Source organism: Panthera onca, chromosome B1 (assembly GCF_046562875.1).
Source record: "Panthera onca isolate mPanOnc1 chromosome B1, mPanOnc1 haplotype 2, whole genome shotgun sequence".
Classification (NCBI taxonomy): Eukaryota; Metazoa; Chordata; class Mammalia; order Carnivora; family Felidae; genus Panthera; species Panthera onca.
Window position 1 is genome coordinate 32531488 of NC_138342.1, and position 20509 is coordinate 32551996.

The window sequence follows — 20509 nt, forward strand, 5'->3', positions numbered from 1 at the left end:
CTGATTATGAGCTGATATATGCAAAGTCCTTTAGATTTGTGTTTGGCATATAGGCGCCGAATAAATTAGTTCTTGGTATTCTCATCACGTAGCGTATAGTTGTTGCATAACATACGTTGCCTACAGGTATGAATAAAAAACCTACTTTTGTTGAATTCCTATTATCCCACCATTGGGAAACAAGGATTACGGTGACAGAGTTGAGGATCATAATTGCTGTGCCACAAACCCACTGCCTGGGGCACAATAATTATCAGGTTGTTGCAAAGGGAAGAGTTACAGGACATGGAGACGAGAGGCGACTCTTGGTGAGTTCCCCCAAAACTCTAGGACAATACAGTCCTGTTCTCCAAGGAATCAAAATCCACAGGCCCGCTCTCTTCTTGCTCTGAAGAGGGGCCTCTTCCTAAACTTCCAGCCCCAGGAATTCCCCTCATCCCAGCTTCAAGGGGCGGGAACAACCGGAATTTTTTGTCAGGTCCGTCGCGCCCCGCCCACTCCCCCAGAGCCCCGCCCAGCCCGGCGTCCCTCCTCCGCCCCTTCCCCCATCGCTCCCCTCCCCCAAGAGCTCCCGTCGCCAGAGCCCGCGCCTCGCCCTTCCTTCGCATCCTCCTCGGTCTCCCTCTCCCTCTCCCTCCACCTCCTCCCACCTCCTCCCTCCTCGGCCCAAGCCGTCCGCGCGCGCCGCGCTGGGGGTGGAGGGAAAGAGAAACCGCCAAGCCCGCGGCGGCGGCGGCGGCGGCGGCAGCGGCGGCTGTCCCCCAGGGCTCGCGGCCCCGCGCGGAGGGGGCGGGGCCTGGCGGCAGGGGGCGGGGCTGGCAGCCGCTCGCGGCGCGCCAGGTCTGACGGGCGAGCCGGTCCGACCCCCGCCCGCTCGCCCACTCGCCCGTCCGCCCGTCCGCTCGCTCGCCCGCCCCCTCCAGGGCTGCCCGACGAGTTCGTGCCTCCTCGGCCTAGCGCAGCCTGACGGAGGGGGAGTGGCCGGCTCCGGGCCGGCCGGCACCGGGGGTGAGGCTGCCGGGGAGGGGTTGGGGACGCCCGTGGGGCCGAGCATCCCTTTCCCCGGCCCGCTGCCCCCCGCCCCCCGCCTGCCCCCTGCCTCCCGCCTGCCCCCTGCCTCACTCCTGGCTGCCTCGCCCCGCTGTGACCCCCGGCCGCCTCCGGAGCCCGACGCGGTAAGTGCTCCTTCCTGCTCGGCGTCGGGGAGGGGGCCGTGGCGGGCTGGTCGCGCATGGAGGCCCCTTCCCCGCCCCCACGCGACCCTCCCTCCGGGCCGTGGTGGCCGGGGTCCCGCGGGGCCCTCCGGGGCACCTCCGAGCGGAGGCGTGGGCCGAGCGGGGCCCTGCCCCAGCCGCGCCCGGGGCTCGAACCCCGGCCCGGCCTCCCCGCCGCGCAGCCGGGGGCCCGGAGCTGCGTGTGGGCCGCGCTCTGACTTGGGCGAAGTTCTGCACGCGGTGGTGCGGCCGGCCCGCCGGCCAAGGCAGGACTGCGCGGCTTCTTCCCGGCACTCTTCCACTAATAAAACCAACTGGAAACCATTTCGGATTTTTTTTTTTTTTCCACTGTTATCCGCAGGCTATCACAATCTCAGTTTTCATTTTAAGTAATTGCCTCATCCCGGAGCGTGGAGAATCAGAAAGGGACTTTATTTCAGTAAAAGCTGGCGTGCCTCCTGGAAACTCCGTCGGGCATTTCAGTGACATACTCGGGGATCCAAAGCTGACGAGGAAAAAAGTTTGCGGTAGCAGAGAGTAGAGCCTTACTGCCGCCTTTACTAAAGTCCCATTTGATTAAAAAAAAAAAAAAAACATTTTGGAATAGTTGATGTATTCACAAAATTCACAAGGTACAAGAGGGATCTGTACAAATTCTCTCCCCGCCCCCTCCCCCCGCCCCGCTGCCCACCAATTTTACCAGTTTCTAATTTGTCCTTTCAGAGACAGTGTATATGCAAAGACACTGAAGTGAAACGGTTGTATATTAAGTGCCTAGCAGTTACTGGTACCCAATAAATGGTAATTCTCCTTCCGTTTAGAAAACAGTTTAATGAGTCGTTTTGATTATTAGACCGCTAAAAGAGCAATAGTAACTCTTTTTTCAGGTTTTAAGCATTTGCGGATTTGCCTGTATGGTGAATGTGTATGTTCTATTGGTTTGTCATCACTATGAATACTTTTACACAAAGGTGAATACACTGATGTTTTCAGGTAATGGGGCAGGTAGGGAAAAATCAACATGAAACTAGTAAGACAGGACTTAATATGTGCAATATAGAGTTCCAAAAATGATTTGAAGCCCCTTAGTCTCCATGTGGTACAAAAGGATAAAACAAAACTAAATGAGAAAATTGAGGCAGAGCAAGAAAAATAATACCAAGTCAAGGAAAAAGATAATACCAAGTGCATACTGTAAGATCCTGTACTAAAAGTGAGTCACAGTTTTGTCTCTGGGCTTCATAGCAGCTAGCAAAAAAAAAGGCGGGGGGAGGGGGACAGTAAGTTTCAGTGTGTTTCTAATTACAAGATAAAAACAGATCAGTTCTGCCTAAGCAGGATATTTTCTGGTGATGAGGCCTCAGAAGAAACATTCTCTCATGGGCCCTAATAAAAAGGGAGATGGCATGGTAAGGTTGGTAGCATCTTTAAAATATTCCTACGCAAAATAATGAATCTTAGTGTTCTTCAATGAAGGACAGTAATAAAACTCTAAAGATAAGTTCCCTAAAGGCTTAACTTGAACCATTCATAACACTTAGAATTACCTAGAACAGTATTTCCCAAGCTGTTCCAGGAAATGAGAAATCAGTAGTTTATTTCTTTGAAATAAGAGTCTGAAGTCAAATAACTTTGAAATCGCTGGGTTAGTCAAATTTCAACAGTTTTTTACTCAACTTCTTGGCTAATGTTAAAGATAACCCTTTTAAAGGGGAATATATTTTGTGACCTTTTCCAAATTCATTTGACTGTTGAGAACCACTGAACCGATAGAAATGGACAGACAGGCAATTCTTCAGGAGTATTTCTTAAAACAGAGGTTTTATAAAAATTGGGAGAGCAAAGAGTTTGAGGTCAGCCAATTTGGTAAGAACCAAAGTGAAGATCATCTAAAAGCATTTTTTTTAAGTCAGCATTTTATTTTTTTTTTCTTTTTTAATTTTTTTTTTCAACGTTTATTTATTTTTGAGACAGAGACAGAGCATGAGCAGGGGAGGGTCAGAGAGAGAGGGAGACACAGAATCTGAAACGGGCTCCAGGCTCTGAGCGGTCAGCACAGAGCCTGACGCAGGGCTCAAACTCATGGACCGCGAGATCATGACCTGAGCAGAAGTCGGCCGCTTAACCGACTGAGCCACCCAGGCGCCCCAGTCAGCATTTTAAATATACTGTATGTCAAAGGAAAAGTCTAATTCCCCCTAAATTCTTTCATAGTGCCTCATAGTTCTGCAAGTAATGATCTCTAGGAGTTCTTCCTGTCCTGTGCCTCAGGATACTGAATTAGACTAGGTTCAGGCAAGTAGAATTGCTTAAAGAATGACTTTAATTATTCTTGGCTGTAAATATGCCATTGACATTTTTTTAAAATCACAAACACTTTTGATACTGTTAATTTAGTATCAAATCTTGGAATTTTACAGCTGTAAGAGACCTTAGGAAGCTTGGTACCTAGTGAAAAGAGCAAGGGATTTGAAGCCAGAAAGTCTGGGATTGTGCCACTAAAGTGTTAGGTTATTCCCAGCAAGTTTATGAACCTCCCTGACTCTTTTCCCTTGTTTGTAAAATTAGAATGATGACAGCACACAGTTCATTCAATAGATGTTGAGGGTCTCATAGGTAATGTAATAGAAAAACAGTTTTAAGGGTACAAATAAAATAATGTATCAAGAATCCTTTACTGGCTAAATTTTTTCCATTCCTGAGTTCAGGTGGCAAGAGTTTGAAAGGCAAGGAGTATCACCTCATCTAAATGTATCTGGTTCCTGAATTTCAGATAGCAGGTAGTGAGGGTTTAGAGAATGAGGGATTGGTCCAAAAATGTATCTGACTTCATTCAGTTCCTGTGTTTGGATTTTGAGAGTTTGGATAATGAGGTACACTTCTATAAGAAAGTATTCTATAAATGATGCAATGCTATACAAAATGTTACTATTCGGAAGACAGATTGAAGGCTGGAGCTATTCATTGCTTTCATTCCACTTTTGAGAGAGGTGTCTGGTGAATATATCAAAAGACCCTCACATCTTCCTGGTTTAGAAAAAGGTTTGTTTCTTAGTCACAGGGCATATCCAATTAGGGTCAGCAGAACTCTGTTACAGGTGGTCATTTGGAGCCCCAGTTTATCAGAGGCTCCATCCCAACACATGCTTCCACAATTTTAGGGCAGGGAAAAGGAGGTGATGAATTGCACATTGGCTCTTGAAGGCTTCTACCTGGAAGTGACACATATAACTTCTGCTGCCATTTTATTGGCCCAACAAGTCATGTGGCTACACCCAACTTCAAGGAGGTTGAGAAATGCAATTCTATCATGTGCCCAGCAGGAGGAGAACTGGAATATTCTGCAGACAGTCTTAATGACTACGCTATGCAGGCTTTATAGTCCCATGAGTTAACATAAAATCCAGAGAAATGAAATCCAAAATATGCTTTTCAGCATTTAGAGCATAGAAAACAGCATTTTTTTTTTTTTTTTTTTGGTGTGGGTAAAAGCATGTGTGTTTAATCATAGAATTATGCTAATGAGAATTGCAAAGAATATTTTTTATTAATTGGAAATGAAATGCTTTTGAAAAACTCCATAATTAGACATACTATTTTGACCAAGTAGATTCATTCTTTTTTAATTATATGTTCATTCAAAAAATATTTAAATGTGTTAAATGTGGTGTGTATAAGGCACTGTGTTAGCTCCTATGAGAATAAAAAGATGAATGGGAAATTTACAATCCCAAATAAAATAGTATTAATTGAGTTCTCTCTCTCCTTCTCATCAATAGATTCATCAGTAGAATCTTTCCATATGATAAAACCTGATTCTGTATACTTTGCCCCAACCACTGTTTTTGGTTTTAGGGAATTTTTGGTGACAAAATAGCTTGAGCAAAAACAGTGTTTTGTTAAAAGAAGGATATAGCTTTATGTCACAGAGTCCAAGAGCAGGGAGTGCAGCAGTCTCAGAGGCAACTGACATCAACAACAGCAAGTTAGGAGCTGGGGCTGTTTCGCCTCCAGGTCTCCAGGATACCTTGCTAGTGTCTCTGCACGTATACTTCATTCCTCGTTCTGTTGACTGGTTTTCTTTATTTTGCTTTTGAATACTGGGTGTTTTAACCTAAGAATTCACACACTGAAAGGAGACTAACTAGAGCCCTTAGCAAGTCTAGAAGAACTAAATTTTTTTCTAAGTGCCACATGTTGGTTAATTCTCAAATTAACCACTCTCAGAGTTTGGAAATAATGGAGTTGGCCCTAAAGTATAACAAGTTAGGGTATTTGGCAACCTGTAATAGAGGAGACAGATCTGAATAGTTTGGGATTAAAGAAAGCTGTAATGCCATTGAAAATTCTGCTATACAATTAACAATCAGCTTACAGATTCCACTGGGACAGGCTGATTAGGATAATCAGGTTAAGAAGATAGAGGTGGAGCTGACTTGTAGCAACACTATTCCCTCCCTGAACTACTGGTAAACCATCTCCTTTGTTATCCTTCCCTCCACCCCTTCTCCCTCTCCCAAGTTACAGATTACCAAATTGCCTAACTCTTAAAGTCCCCTGCCTTTGATGCTGATCCAGGGCTCCCTGGCTTCTCCCCATGGCTAATAATGCAGAAGGAAGGGCGCATTTGATATACTGCCTTACTCTGCTCTTTTCTTCAATTGGTCTAGACACTCTATCTGGACATTTTACACTTTAACATGCTATTGCCATATCTCTCCACCAATTTCGCCTATTTTTTATTCTTAATAAATTTCCATTCTTTTTCTGTGTATACAGTTAGCCTTTCAGCAAAGTTTCCTTGCATTCTTTACCTATGCAATATCTCCTTTCTTTCTGGTTGCAAATATCCATAGCTTCACCTCAGCAGATGGCTGAAGGAATGGACTATGGGGAGGTAGGATATGTTACCTGGAAGATGGGCTCCCCAGAAAAGGAATAACAACAAAGAAAGGTGAGTACAAGCTGTGTATTTTATTTGTCAGGGATATATGTTAGTCTAAAAGAACAGACAGAGGGGAGGAGCTGGGGTACCGATTGTAAAACATCTGCAGTGTCATTCTGAGACGTGCTTTTACTGCCGTGCCAATGTATGGGTCTTTTTAGGTTCAGCTGAACAGTCAGAAATCTACCATAGGTGTGTTTACTTAGAAGGACATCAGACAGGAACCACAGCTTTCAAGCAAGACAGCATCCAGTGTTCCTCACCCGTGGTTGTGATCCTCACAGCAGTCCATGTAAGCAGTTCCCGTAGCCATCTGGGAGTCCCTGCTCCAAGTGAGAGCTGAAGGAGAGAAAGCTCGCAACAGGTGGACGTAGGTGGCTGCCTTGGTTTTAAACATCTCGGGTCTCACAGGAAACGATGTGCCACACCACTCCATAGACTTAGTTTCCAGGGTCCCCATGAGGGATACGCCAATTATAAGAGCTGTCACACTCAGGAAGGTCAAAGCTATGGCTACCTGTGAGGTATTTATAGTTTATTTGTAGTTCCTCTGAGTTCAGGTGCAAATTTACTCATCATTTTTACTATAAGCAGTGTTGCCTAGTGACATAGTTGGCATACCTGTGTTTATCAGATCACCAGGGAACAGAGCTAAGAGAGTTAAATGAAGGCTAAATGGAGAAGGGAAAAAAATTTAACTCCATTCACACTTGTATTATCTGCAGTATCTTCCATAGTCCTTTTCATTTGGGAAATATTGCAATAATACTCATTTTGCTACCTTTGATGTAGTGTGTTTTAGCTCTTATGACAGAAAATGTGTGAAATAGGAAGAGAGGTTGAGAGGAAGGTAAGGCTGGAAAGATAGCAAGAACTACTAGATTGTTAGAAACACTGGTTCCCATTGTAAAGATCTTGGATTTTATTGTTCTTGTAGGTGATCGAGAACAAGTTTTAAGTAAAAGTAAGATGATCAAGAATTAGATTTTGGGAGGTTACTTTGGCTATAGTATGGAAAGTAGATGAGGAGATTTAGACTTGAGTCTGGTTGGTTCACTTTTACTTAATATATACCTGTCTTTGGGGCAATATTTCTCTGATAAGTAGAAAGAAGAAATACCCAATTCTCCTGCTCCATAGTCGTTTAGAATTGGTGGACAGATTCAGCATGGTGCTTTGGAAGGGCCTGAACCAATTTGTCCTACCCCCCTGCCCCACAGAGATGGGGAGTTGGGGAGGACTGTTCTGAACTGCCTCCTAACAATGTTGTTAAGAATAATTCTAGCCTCCACTGGTCTCCACTGCTTGCCATTTGACTCACTTACATAACTCATTTTGCTTTTTGCTGGAACTGAATTACAGAATGAATGAATTAGAGAATAATAGAATGAATTGGTGGCTTCTTTTTAAGGTCTAGTTGTAGGGCAAGCCAGGGAGTTTCTTTATAATGGTGAACTGGTGTAACATTTGTATTGATTAACGATTTCTAATTACAAGCAGCTGAGAAACAGTGCTTCACGTTTTTCTCTGTTGCTTACATTGCCCTTTACTACCCTTTCCTTACCCAGCTTTCACTGTTCCTGCTAATATACCATCTATAAAATCTGATTGGTTCTGCAGCAGAATCAGCTGGATCTGTGATTGGCTCATTATGTATACACAGAACCCAGCCAATTTTGTTTTATTATATTTGTGTCTAGAGAGTACTGATTGATTACTTTATTTCCCTCCATCACCATAAAGCTACATAGAAGATAGAAATACTGAATTTGGTTCAGGTCAGTAAAAGACAAAATGATGGTTATCCAGATTATTACTTTTTATGGCACATAAGACAGTTGGGTGTCTCAGCACATGCCAACCATGAAGGATCAAGCCGGAGTTTATTGGTGGTTTGCCATTACCTTTATAGTATTATAGCTTTCATCCTTGTGCTGCAGCAAATATATACCTAAATTTATAAAATCCAAGAGTGAGTGGCAAGGAAATCTTTTCTACCTGTCATCAAGTTAAAGCGCTATTTAAAAAAAAATTTTTTTTTTAATGTTTTTGAGAGAGAGACAGAGACAGAGTGCAAGCAGGGAAGGGGCAGAGAGAGAGGGACAGAATCTGAGGTAGGCTCCAGGCTCTGAGCTGTCAGCACAGAGCCTGACTCGGGGCTCAAACTCTAAACTCATGAGAACGGTGAGATCATGACCTGAGGCAAAGTCAGACACCCAACCAACTGAGCCACTCAGATGCCCCTAAAGGACTGTTTTTTAAAAGAGAAAGAGTGAGCCGGGGAGGGGCAGAAAGCGAGGGAGACAGAGTATCCAAAGCAGGCTCTGTTGTGACAGCAGAGAGTCTGACATGGGGCTCAAATCACAAACCATGAGATCATGACCTGAGTCAAAGTTGGGTGCTTAACCAACTGAGCTCACCTTAAAGGGCTATTTTTAAAAGGAAATATTTTGCTACAATTATACTATGGTCTTCATAGTATCAACTGTGATAACTTTTATAGATGAGTACGGGGATAAAAACACCATATAATGTTAATTTAACTGATTTTTAAAATGTTGCTTGCTTTACTACCAGTTATTAGTACCAATAAGCAGTTGAAAGATTAAAAGGTACTTTTGATATATATTAATGTGGGTCAACATATTGTCCTATAAGAATTTGTGACAGAAACTGGGAAGGAGTTGAGTGGGGAGAAATCTGGGAGGCTCTTGTGCTTCAGGAATTAAAGACCACTTTGGCATTTAATTGCAATTATGATAAACAGTATTTTGTTATATTAGAAGTGATACGTTCTTTAAGGACGGTTTGTTTTTTTTTCTCTTTTTGTGCCTTATTTGCTTTTAGTTTGGTCAGATCTTACTGGTAAAGAATTTAAGTCCACTCTACTACTCCTTGATATCTAACCTACAAATCAGCTATACTCTGAATCTGCTTCCTGATTTGGACAATGGGGGGAAATACCTACTCTGCCTTCTCACAAAGTAGTTATGAGTTCCAGATGAGAATATTTTATAAGCAAGCAGCAATGTGGCATATTTGAAAGTATCTGGTCTTTGTATTCACATTGAACCCTGCTACCCACATATCTTATAACCTCACTTGACTTCAGCGTCCTCATATATAAGGGGAGAAAGGAATGACCTGTTTGCCAGAGTGTTTGAGACAACTAAAGCCCCATTCAATGTACGGTACTTCACATATCACGCACATTTACATACTCAGGAAATAGTAGCTGCTATTAGAAATCTAGATCCTTACTCAATACTTGCATATGTTACTTACCTAATCTGATTTAACTGAAACACACACATGTACACACACACAAAACTGAAAACCAAAGAGGTGATTTGCCTAAATTATACAGCTAGCTGGTGAGTGGCTTAGTTATTGACTCAGGCTTTCTGCTATATCACTTAGGCTTATCATTAATAAGTAATAATGTGGGAAAATAACAACAGAAGCACCCTCAACTAGCTGCCTCTGAACTGACTCATAGCTTTAACCTAATGCACCCTCTTCCCTCTGTCAATTGTACTTACTGATCCCCAGGGCCAATTAAACACTCTTGGCTAAATAGAATGCCCTACAGTAGGGCACAACTCCGCACAACTCTGTGCTTACCTCTTGAGTTGGATACTCACCAAAAGTTGGTTGTGTTTATTCACAAACCCATTTTTAACAGTTATGCTTGTTTTAATAATTATGAAACATTTGTAAACATGTTAATTAATGAGGGTAAAGAAAAAAGTCATTCTTTGAAAATTAAGTTGAATGCTCTGGGAGATCTTAATATAAATGAGTTCTTAACAGATTGGCTATCAAATTTGACGAAGGCTGGAAAACTGTAAAATGACTGGGTAGGGGTGAGGGAGGGTGTGTGTGTCTGTTGGAGATCATCAAAGTCTAAAGCAGTGCCTGTCAAAGTTCATGGGCCAGCTAACTGGTTTTAGACTATTAGTAATTCTCAAGGAAATGAGCTCATACTGAAATGTAAATTAGACACATCACTAAGCACACTGTTTTGTTCAGCTGACATTTTTTTCATGGTAACACTTTCTGCTAGAAGGAAGTCCATTAATTTCATTATGGCAGAAGCTTTTTATCTCAAGGTGGACAGACCACTGGTCTAATAGATTCTGTATTTGTATTATTTTTGAAGTGCTTTTAAGTTCTCCATTTATAGAAATCATAAATGGAAATCATGGATGTTGGGTCATTGTGGGCATGGCTTATACAAGAAAGAGGACACAAACTCAGCAGGGGGCCCACATAAAATATATGCATTAACCCTATATGAAAAGATTTGTGAATGAATGTACATGTATGTGTTTCAGTTAAAATCTTTAAGGATATGTGAGTATAATTTTTACAGTTACTGACTTTTTCATTTAATGGACCAATTATGAGGTTTCATCTGACAAGGGGCTTTTAGAGAGGTCCAGCTAGATTGAAAATTTTGCTTTGACCTTAGTACCCTATGCCTGCCTCTATGTCTGTATCATGCTGTATGGAACTTTTAAAATTGAATGTCAGTTCTTGTATTTTAAGTGTCTCAAAAGCCATGGCTCTTTCTGTAACCTTAATAGAGTTTCCAGTCTAGGGAAGAAGTTATCTGAGCAAGTAGTTTGGGATAATGTATGATCATTTAGCAAGGAGACATAATTTAGTTTAAAGGTTAAAATTTACCTCACACATTTTTTTTCACTTTGATCTGATATGTGTCACACAGTGCTTTTAGGGTACACAAAGAAGTAAAATTTCTATATTAGATGGCTTTTACCATGAAGCACCTTCAGTTTTCCGTATATATCAGAGTTCTCAACTTCTGACCTTTCAGTCCACTGTGTAGTTTACAAAGCTAAATCTCTTGGTTTGTTACAGCTGAATTTAAATCCAAAATTCATCTTTAATTTGTTGATTAAAGCAGAAATATTACCCAATTATTTTTAACAACGTGAAAGATTTAACACTGTACCAGAAACCTTATTTTGGATTTCGGATTATATTCTAACATTCTTCTTTTCATTACAAAAGAAATTTTGATGCCGTGTGTGTAACTAGTAGAAAGAATGAAAAGATAACAAGTGTTAACAGCCCAGGACCCCTCTATCCACACTCTAAATTTCTAATTTCCTAAATAGATTGATATTGAAGTATAAGCTGGATAAGACTCCAGACCCCTATTCCCAATACTTAATTAAAACCAAATTTATCTGAAGCTACACTCAATCCTCCTGAAGCTGTAGCCTTCTTACTTCCTTTTCTATGTCGATGTTACCCTACTTCTTCTTCCAGTCACCCAAGTTTGAAAATGCTATCATCTTTGACTGCTACCTTTCCATTTGCCACAGAGCTTCTATGAGGCCTGTCTCTGTAATATCTTTAATGTCCATCCCCCTTTCAGATCTCCTTGCCTCCAGCCATGGTTAAGCTGTACCTCTTACCTTGAAGAGCTTTCTAACTGGTCTCTCTCCTGATGGTGCCTTCCCTCACAAATCCATTCTTCACTGTTGCCAATTTTTTTTGAAGCATACATCTAAATGGACTCAAGAACCTCATCCCCTCCCACATAAAGGACATACTTATTTCTTGATAATTCAGTAAGTGTTTCATTCAAAACCCTCTTCTGCTAGATTTTCAGATCTTTCCAATCAAGGTCTGGGTCATTAATTTATTCATTTATTCTTTGATTTAAATTTAGTAAATGTTTTAATGCCATGCACTGTACAAGTTGTTAGGGATATGGTGGTCCCTGCCCTGAAAGATTTTATTTTCTGTGTTCTTATCTTTAAGTTTTTTCTGCATATAGCACAGAGATGTGTTGAATTTACATAAGTAGGATTTTGTTTTTACATTTATAATAATGACTTTTTTATGGAGTTGGAGAAGAGGTACAGAATACCTGACATATTTCTGAAATTAAAGTTTAAATTTCACATCTTTTCTAATATGTGTAAATAATTAACTATTTTCTGCCATCATTTTTAAGTGTTAGTGGAATTATATTAGTTTTTAGATAATTAAGCCAAATTCTGATAAAAGACCTAATTTGACTAAGTTTAAAGTCTATCCTAGAACATCAAACTTTAAAGTGTTCTTTGAAATCATATATTGTAACTCTTTATAGTTGAGGGAAAACTTGGGAAGGTGAAATGCTGCTGGGCTAGTACAGTGAAATTAATTCCTGAAGTGTTTCATGCGATCTATATTACACACTTAAAACTATAGGAATAGATTTATTATAATTGATTGCTCATAGAGCAAAGCTGTTGTCTTAAAAACTATGTGAAGAGAGGTTTGTATAATAATGATTACCCATATAACTCAATAGCTGTGATTTTTATTGAGTGAAGCCATGCCTTTAAAAGTCACACTGTTGAAGTGAGCTGGTCTGCAGTCTATCTTAATGGCATTTCAGTATTGCTATTATAATACTGAATAGAGTCATCTTTTGAATTCACAAACTAACATTTGAGCAGATTTGAAGCAGAAATTGCATGTGGATTTTTTAATTACATTTTGAAAAATGTATTCATAATTGAGACTTTTCTACTTCAAGTAGTGTGAGCGGCATCTCCAGTTTAAGGAAAGGCAACTTCTTAAGAGAGAGGTACAGAATAGAATTTGATGATCAGTTTGAAGAAAATGTTGGTCACTCTAAAAAGACATCTGCTATTTAGCCATTAGATTTCAAAGTGATAAAAAATTTCTTATGCCTAAAGAATGAAATAGAAAAAGGAAATACTTAGGGTAATATATATTATGGGTTTTTTCTTAAGTTGAAAAAATACTGAAAAGATTTTGTCCCCAGAGATAAATGTTTTTTAAATTTTTTTTTTTCAACGTTTTTTATTTATTTTGCGACAGAGAGAGACAGAGCACGAATGGGGGAGGGGCAGAGAGAGAGGGAGACACAGAATCGGAAACAGGCTCCAGGCTCCGAGCCATCAGCCCAGAGCCTGACGCGGGGCTCGAACTCACGGACCACGAGATCGTGACCTGGCTGAAGTTGGACGCTCAACCGACTGCGCCACCCAGGCGCCCCATGTTTTTTAATATATTTTTAAGTTTATTTATTTATTTTGAAAGAGAGAGATGTAGGAGGAGCAGAGAGAGAGGGAGAGAGAGAATCCCAAGCAGGCTTCACACTGTCAGCACAGAGCCCAATGCAGGGCTTGAACTCATGAACCGTTAGATCATGACCTGAGCCAAAATCCAGAGTGGGACACTCAACTGACTGAGCCACCAGGTGCCCCTCTAATATTTTTTAAATTAGATTCTTTGTAATTTCAAAAATGTATATATTTTTATTATTGCTCTTGTAATTGTTCGATACATTCAGTCATTAGAGAAGTATTTATAGAGCACCTACTGTCTGCCAGCTACCATACTAAGTTATAAGGTTGTAGTGATTAACCAAAGCTTTACTATAGCTTACTTTGTAGTGAGGATAAGGATAATAAGTAAGGAAATAAACAGCTAGTATGCAAGGCAATGATAGGTGCTATAAAAAAAAATTTAAAGAGTTGGGGTACAGAGAATAGGAAGGGATCTAATTGATATGGAGTAGTCCAGGCAGACCATTTTAATAATTTAGCAATGTAATGACTTTTAATACGTATTGATCTTGTGAGAATAATTACTTTAAGAAGTACTCCTCAACCGAGCTGGGTAAGTTTTTGAGCAAAACAGTTCTATATTGTTTGGCAAAAGCTGATGAAACAGAAGAAAAGGTGTTATGTAAATATTAAATTTCATGCCATTAAAGCATTAACTCTTAAGCTAACTACATATTTTTAATAAAGTATTTGGCCCAAGAATTGAATTAAATCTGGGAAATAATTTCCATAAAGCTCTTTCTAACATGGGCACTATAACAAGCTACTGTATCAATAGATAATTTTTTAATGTTTTTTGTTACAATGAAGATTTTTCTCCAAAGTGCCCATGCTTAGACAAGCTTAACCTTAGGCAAAATTATTAAATAGAGATCTAGCTGTAAGGGATTTTGAGTAAATTCTATCTTTGAAGACTATTTTCCAACTTTGCTTGCTTAAATTCTCTCCATTTGTCAGCATTTCCCTTATTCAACTTGACATTTAAAATTTTTGTAGCCATATTAGTGTTTTTAACTCTTTATTTAAATATTTTATTTTATTATGACTTATTTTATCCTCTTTCTGAATTCTGATTTGTTTTTTCTTTGGTTAAATTTGCTAGAGGTAAGAGAAAATATTGGCAAATGTTTTTAGGAGCTGGATCTTTAGTCTGTCATTTTATTTCTTAATTCTTCAGTGTCTCCTCTAATCTTTATTATTTCATGACTCCTTTTAGAGGGCTGATTTGATTTTCATCTTGAGTAGATTGCTTAATGCATATCTATCCTTTTAAATAATCAATGCATTTAGAAAGTTATAAATCTTACAACAGAGGAAGTATCCCTCCTCCTATGACTATCTAAGCCATCTGCTGCACTCAGGTGCCATTCTTTTCCTTTTATCAGAGTCTTCACTGTTTTTTGCTCCAGTGATTCTCCTTATAGTCATCAGTCTCTTCTTCCTACTGGATCATTCTCATCATTCCAATATGCTTCATATTTTTAAAAAGCAACAAATAAAGAAGTAAGCAAAACCATTACTTTGATCCTTCACCTCTTCCAGCTACAATCCCATTATGCAGCCTCACTGTTCAAATTTTCTTTTTTTTTTTTTTAAGTTTACTTATTTATTTATTTTGAGAGAGAGAGAACGAGCAGGGGAGGGGCAAAGAGAGAGAATCCCAAACAAGTTCTGCACTGTCAGCACAGAGCCCTACACAGGGCTCGAACTTACAAATTGTGAGATCATGACCTGAGCTGAAACCAAGAGTTGGTTGCTTAACTGACTGAGCCAACCAGGTGCCCCACTGTTCACATTTTCTGAATGAGTTGTCTATACATGTCTTCTCTTATTCCTCTCATATCCCGTTAACCTTCAACCCGCCACAGTCTGGCTTTGGTCCCCACTCCTTTACTGAGACTCCTCCTATCTTATTTGGCAAATTTTTTATGTTGCCAACTCCAGTGGACATATTTCTTTGCATATAATACTTGACCTCTTATTTGACATTGTGACCATGCCTTTTGCCATGAAATACCTTTATCTTTTGACTTGCCTGTCACCAGACCCTGTAGATTTTCTACTTCTTCGTTGGTTATTCCTTTTCAGTCTCCTTTAGTGGCTTCTCCACTACTAGACTTCTGTTAGAGGTTTTGGAGCTGGGATCAGAGTTCCAGAAACATTTATCCAACTATCTGACATCTCCACTTAGATGTCTCAAAGTATCTCTAACTTAACATAATGAAAAATGAACACCAATTTTTAAAATATAACTAATGAAGAAGTGTGATAAGATGACTAGATACAAGATAAATGTACTCAGTACTTTTGTTATAATTGCAATAACCATGTGGAAATGGAACTAGAAATAAAATATTGCATTTACTACAGTGACAAGAAGAAAGAAAAGAACATGATAAAAAGTTTTGTAAGAAAGGCACAGAACCTATAGTCAAAAGATTTCAAAATCTTATTGGTGAGCATGAGCTCTGAACAAACTAAACAGCATATATGCTTAGATGTGAAGCCTTAATATCATAAAATGCCAATCATTTCAAAATTAATACACAAATTTAATGCAATTTCAATTAGAATCTCAATAGGGTTGGGGCTTTTTGTTGAGAAAAGGATTGGGTAGAATTACTTTAAAGTATATAGAGAAGGGTAAATATCTAAAATTAGCTTTAAAAATTATTCTAAAAGGATATATATGGAGATAGGAACTTTAATGGATATTAAACATCTTATAGGTAGACTATAATTAAGACACTGTACTATTGGCATAAAAGTAGATAGTAGGGTCACCTGGGTGTCTCAGTCTTAAGCATCCAACTCTTGATTTTGGTGGGATCTCATGATCTCATGGTTGGTGGGATCGAGCCCCACATTGGGCTCTGTGCTGACAGCATGGAGCCTGTTTGGGATTCTCTCCCTCTCTTTCTGCCCTTTCCCTGTGCTCTTTCTCTCTCTCTCTCTGTCTGTCTCAAAATAAATAAGCATTAAAAAAATAGACAAATAGAACAATTAGCATCCCCAAATTGATCTCTGTATATGTGAGATGCTAATTAATAACAAAAGTAATACCTCAATTCAGTGGAAAAGGGTGGTTTACATTAAAATTATATGGCTAATAGAAGACTCATATTAGAAATAAAGAGCGCCAATAAATCAAAAAGATCAAGAGACAAACAAAGGCCCTGTCACAAAAGGATGTCCAAATGCCCAGTAAATACAAAAAGTTACCCAATAACATTAATAACGAGAAATGTAAAGTAAAATCAAATGGGATTTCACTACACACCCATCAGTATGACTAACATTAAAGACTGACAATCCCAGTGTTTATGGAGTAACTGGAATCCTCATATGGTTGTAGGAGTGTAAATCAATAATAATCAAAGTTGAACATATGCATACCTTATGATGTAGCAGTTTTGTTTCTGTGTATATATACTCAATAGGAATGTATATACATGTGCACCAGATAACATGGACAGGAGTGTTCATAGCAGGATTACTTCTAAAAATCTAAAACTAGAAACAACTAAAATGAGCAATAGAATGCATTTTTTTGGTTGTATGTTTATATAGTGAAATACTGTATAGCTATAAAAACCAACTATCAGCTGCTACAGGCAGCAACACAGATGAATTTCAAAACAATGGAGAGAAAAGAATTCTTTTATGTAAAGCTGAATGGAGATGATGGCAAGATCCTTATGCACTACTGCGGTGGCATTTCTCCATTATGAGGGTCTGTACCATGAACTGCAAGATGTTTGCCATTTCCACCCATTTAATGTCTGTAGCACTCTGGTCATCAAACAACTACAAATTTCCCCCTGCCCCCGCGACTTCCAGAATCCCTTTTTGGGGGTGTAGGAGTGGAGGGTTGGTGCTACCTCTGTTGAGAACCACAAAGCTAGAGTAATTGGAGGAGCCTCTTGGGGCAGTAGTGCCTGTGCTAACCTCAAAAGATGAGTAAGATCTTGATGTTTATGTATTTATTTTGAGAGAGAGAACGAGAGCAAGGTAGGGGCAGAGGGAGGGGGAGAGAGAGAGAATCCCAGGCAAGCCCGTGCTGGCAGCACGGAGCCCGACATGGGGCTCGAACTCATGAGCCTTGAGATCATGACCTGGGCCAAAATCAAGAGTCAGTTGCTTAACCAACTGACCCACCCAGACACCCCAGGATGAGTAATATCTTAAAACCAGAGACCTTGGGACACAAACAGCATATAGAAGAGGGAGCAACATAATGTAGACTCTATCTCAACCAAAGAAGCAATGTGTCCTTGTTGGAAAATGGTTAGAAATAAAGGTGGATAGAGTGGAGTTATGACAGGTTAGCAGACAGAGAAAGTCATTTTACTCTTGAATGCATCCTTCATGCTACTGCCAAATTAATTTTTTAAAACAGTGCCCCATTCAACGGTCCACTTGTTATTGCCTATGAGCCTTTACACCTTTGCTTTGTGCTCAAGGCGTTTTATCTCATCGTATTCATTCCAATTTATGTCTTTTTGCTCCTTAAAATTAATTAGGTATGTCTGGCTGGCTGGTCCATTGCTGTTTTCCCCCCCTTTCTTTGTCAATATGCTCACTTCATGTTTTTATTAATATCTTCCTTCTTTAATAAAATCTATCCCCATTCTGTCTATATAGCTTACTATCCCTAGAGGCTTTCTCCCTGATGAAACTGGCCCATGCCACTCCACACCATCCCGATACCTTCTTTCTGTTTCTTACAGTATTTATGGTTTGTTCTACCATATTGAGCACAAAATTGTAAATAGCTTTTCATGCCTCTCATTCTTGTTTCTCTGAATAATTTTTATTCTTCTCGAGAGCTGTGTGAGGTTAAGATCTATACCTCCCAGTATTGTTGTAAGCCTCCAAAACAGACTTTTTTTTTTTTCTGGTCAGTTGATAATAGGCATTGTCTTCCAAGTGAAATAGCATTAGATGCTGAGCACCTTGAAAACTCAAATTCTCTATTTGTAGATCACAGTATATTAATATTGCAACATTGTAATGTTTCTTATATTTAAATTATCAAATGCTTTTTGTGTCAGTAACTTGATTGAGTTCTTTTTGAAGGTAGGAACCAAGATGTTATGCAACTGTGTCCCTCACAACGCTTAGTAGGGTGTCTGGCTCATGGTAACTATTCAGTATTTTAAATTTTGATTTTTTTATTTGCTTTATCAGCTTGCCTTGTCACCATCTTCAGACTATTTTTCTGTTTTGCTAACAACAGAGGGCACCATTAGGGTACTTGTACACTCAAGAAGTAATCCTGTCCCAGTCCTGGGTAGCTTTCTTGAACTACACTTTCCTCCTTCTAAGTGGTGTCATAGAAATTTGGAAACTATACTAAATTAAAGCAGCCCAATCCCAACTATAGGGCAATACTGGCTTCAAGTTGTTTATTTGAAGAAAAGAGTAAGTACTGTCATATTTTGATCCTGTGTAGTTTTCAGACTTTTTCTTTCTCCTTTTTCCTATTCTTTGCTCAAATGAAATCCTACCCCAGATCTTACTGTATTAATTAAATACACTCCTTTCCTGAAGGAAGAAGATAGAAACTGCAAGCCACAAACTGGAGCCCCACCTTTTTATCCCTCCCCCTCCCTTCCCCCAAAAAAGCACAGTTTAAAAGTCATTATTACTCATCTAATTAAACATGCTTTTTAAAAATGATTATTTTGTGATATCTCATTTAGGAATTTAGTATAAAAATGGAAACATTTTAGTTTTACAGTGATTTTTATGTACAAAGGAAAATGCTCTGGAATAAATTCCTTGTTGTAGCAATGAAAGAGTTAATACACTAAGCAGCAGAGACTGAGATATTGCAACGGGATAGTGCTTTCAGTTTCTGTCACTTGTGGTTTAAGAAAAGAGGGGGGTGTTCTGCATTTGAAAGGACTTTAATGAATGCTGTCAGTGTTTGTGAGAGCTAATGGTCAGTATGGGAAAGGAGAAAGGGGGAAAGTGCTCTAGCTGCTTCAGGATAGGTGGATGAGAGTTTGCTCTGATTGAATGGAATGTTCCACCGTGTTTCATCGTTACTCATTCTCCTTTGTTCTTTATATTCCGCTATAGTCGTATAAAAGTTAATGTAGATATATATGTGAATGTGATTTATTTCCTTTCAATCTGTTTATTGTGCACAGCAGGGCATAGACTTCTCTTGTCTTGGTTGGATGCACAAATCTGTGTGCAGTGCTTTTTGCCCGTTGCCTAGACGATCACTTGGTTTCTCTGAGGATGTCTGGTTCTCGTAAAGAGTTTGATGTGAAGCAGATTTTGAAAATCAGATGGAGGTGGTTTAGCCATCAAGCATCATCTAATTCTACAGTTGACAGCCAGCAGGGAGAATTTTGGAATCGAGGACAGACTGGAGCAAACGGTGGGAGAAAGTTTTTAGATCCATGTAGCCTACAATTGCCTTTGGCTTCAATTGGTTACCGAAGGTCCAGCCAACTGGATTTTCAGAATTCACCTTCTTGGCCAATGGCATCCACCTCTGAAGTCCCTGCATTTGAGTTTACAGCAGAAGATTGTGGCGGTGCACACTGGCTGGATAGACCAGAAGTGGATGATGGCACTAGTGAAGAAGAAAATGAATCTGATTCCAGTTCATGCAGGTTGATTATTTTCTTACTGTTAGAAATGGGGCATGGGGGTATATTCTCTATAGTGTTAATAATTTAGTGTTATTATTTATGTATGAAATCTATATAGCACTGCATGTATACACATAATACCTTGGTATGCATATATGGTACTTTTGCTAGGGTTTATTAACATGTTCTAATACTAATTTCAATTCTGTAAATTATAAAGACAACAAGTAGCATTCATTTTGAAATATCTTGTGTTCCATATATAGATATCGTTCTGCCTGGAAAGTAATATATAGTAGCAATTTTATGCATCATTGCCTTGCAGTTTGCTTCATTCATTCACCTTCTATAGTCATATGAAAACTGTAGGAGACATGACACTTTAGTTTGCAGCAGATTAGTGAGTCATGTTTTAATTTTAATGAAAATGAAAGGATTTACAAGGAGATGCACATTGTAGTTGTCAATATTTTTTTTACAGCATTGTAGTTACAATAATATTTTTCTTATGGTTATTTCTCTTTGTCCTGTCTATGTTGTAGCTCTCCAGACTAATACAGAAAATACAGTAACATGTCTCTTTCTAAGATGACAGCTACTAATTCCTGTTACCTTCAC

General features: G+C 39.5%; 1 protein-coding gene across 6 annotated transcripts in view; it reads left to right on the plus strand.

Moving 5' to 3' along the window:
• The first annotated feature begins 962 nt into the window (after nucleotides 1–962).
• Nucleotides 963–20509, plus strand: part of KLHL5 (kelch like family member 5) — a 92142-nt gene continuing 72595 nt past the window's right edge. The window contains exons 1-2 of one of the 6 annotated variants that reach the window (XM_060655232.3): nucleotides 1085–1175; nucleotides 6071–6168. In XM_060655232.3, coding sequence (XP_060511215.1) covers nucleotides 6119–6168 — 50 coding nt within the window. In that variant the 5' untranslated portion in view covers nucleotides 1085–1175; nucleotides 6071–6118. Of the gene's footprint in view, nucleotides 1176–6070; nucleotides 6169–19438; nucleotides 19913–20509 lie in introns of those variants that run through there. The other 5 variants (XM_060655230.3, XM_060655229.3, XM_060655227.3 and 2 more) reach the window with 5 other exon arrangements.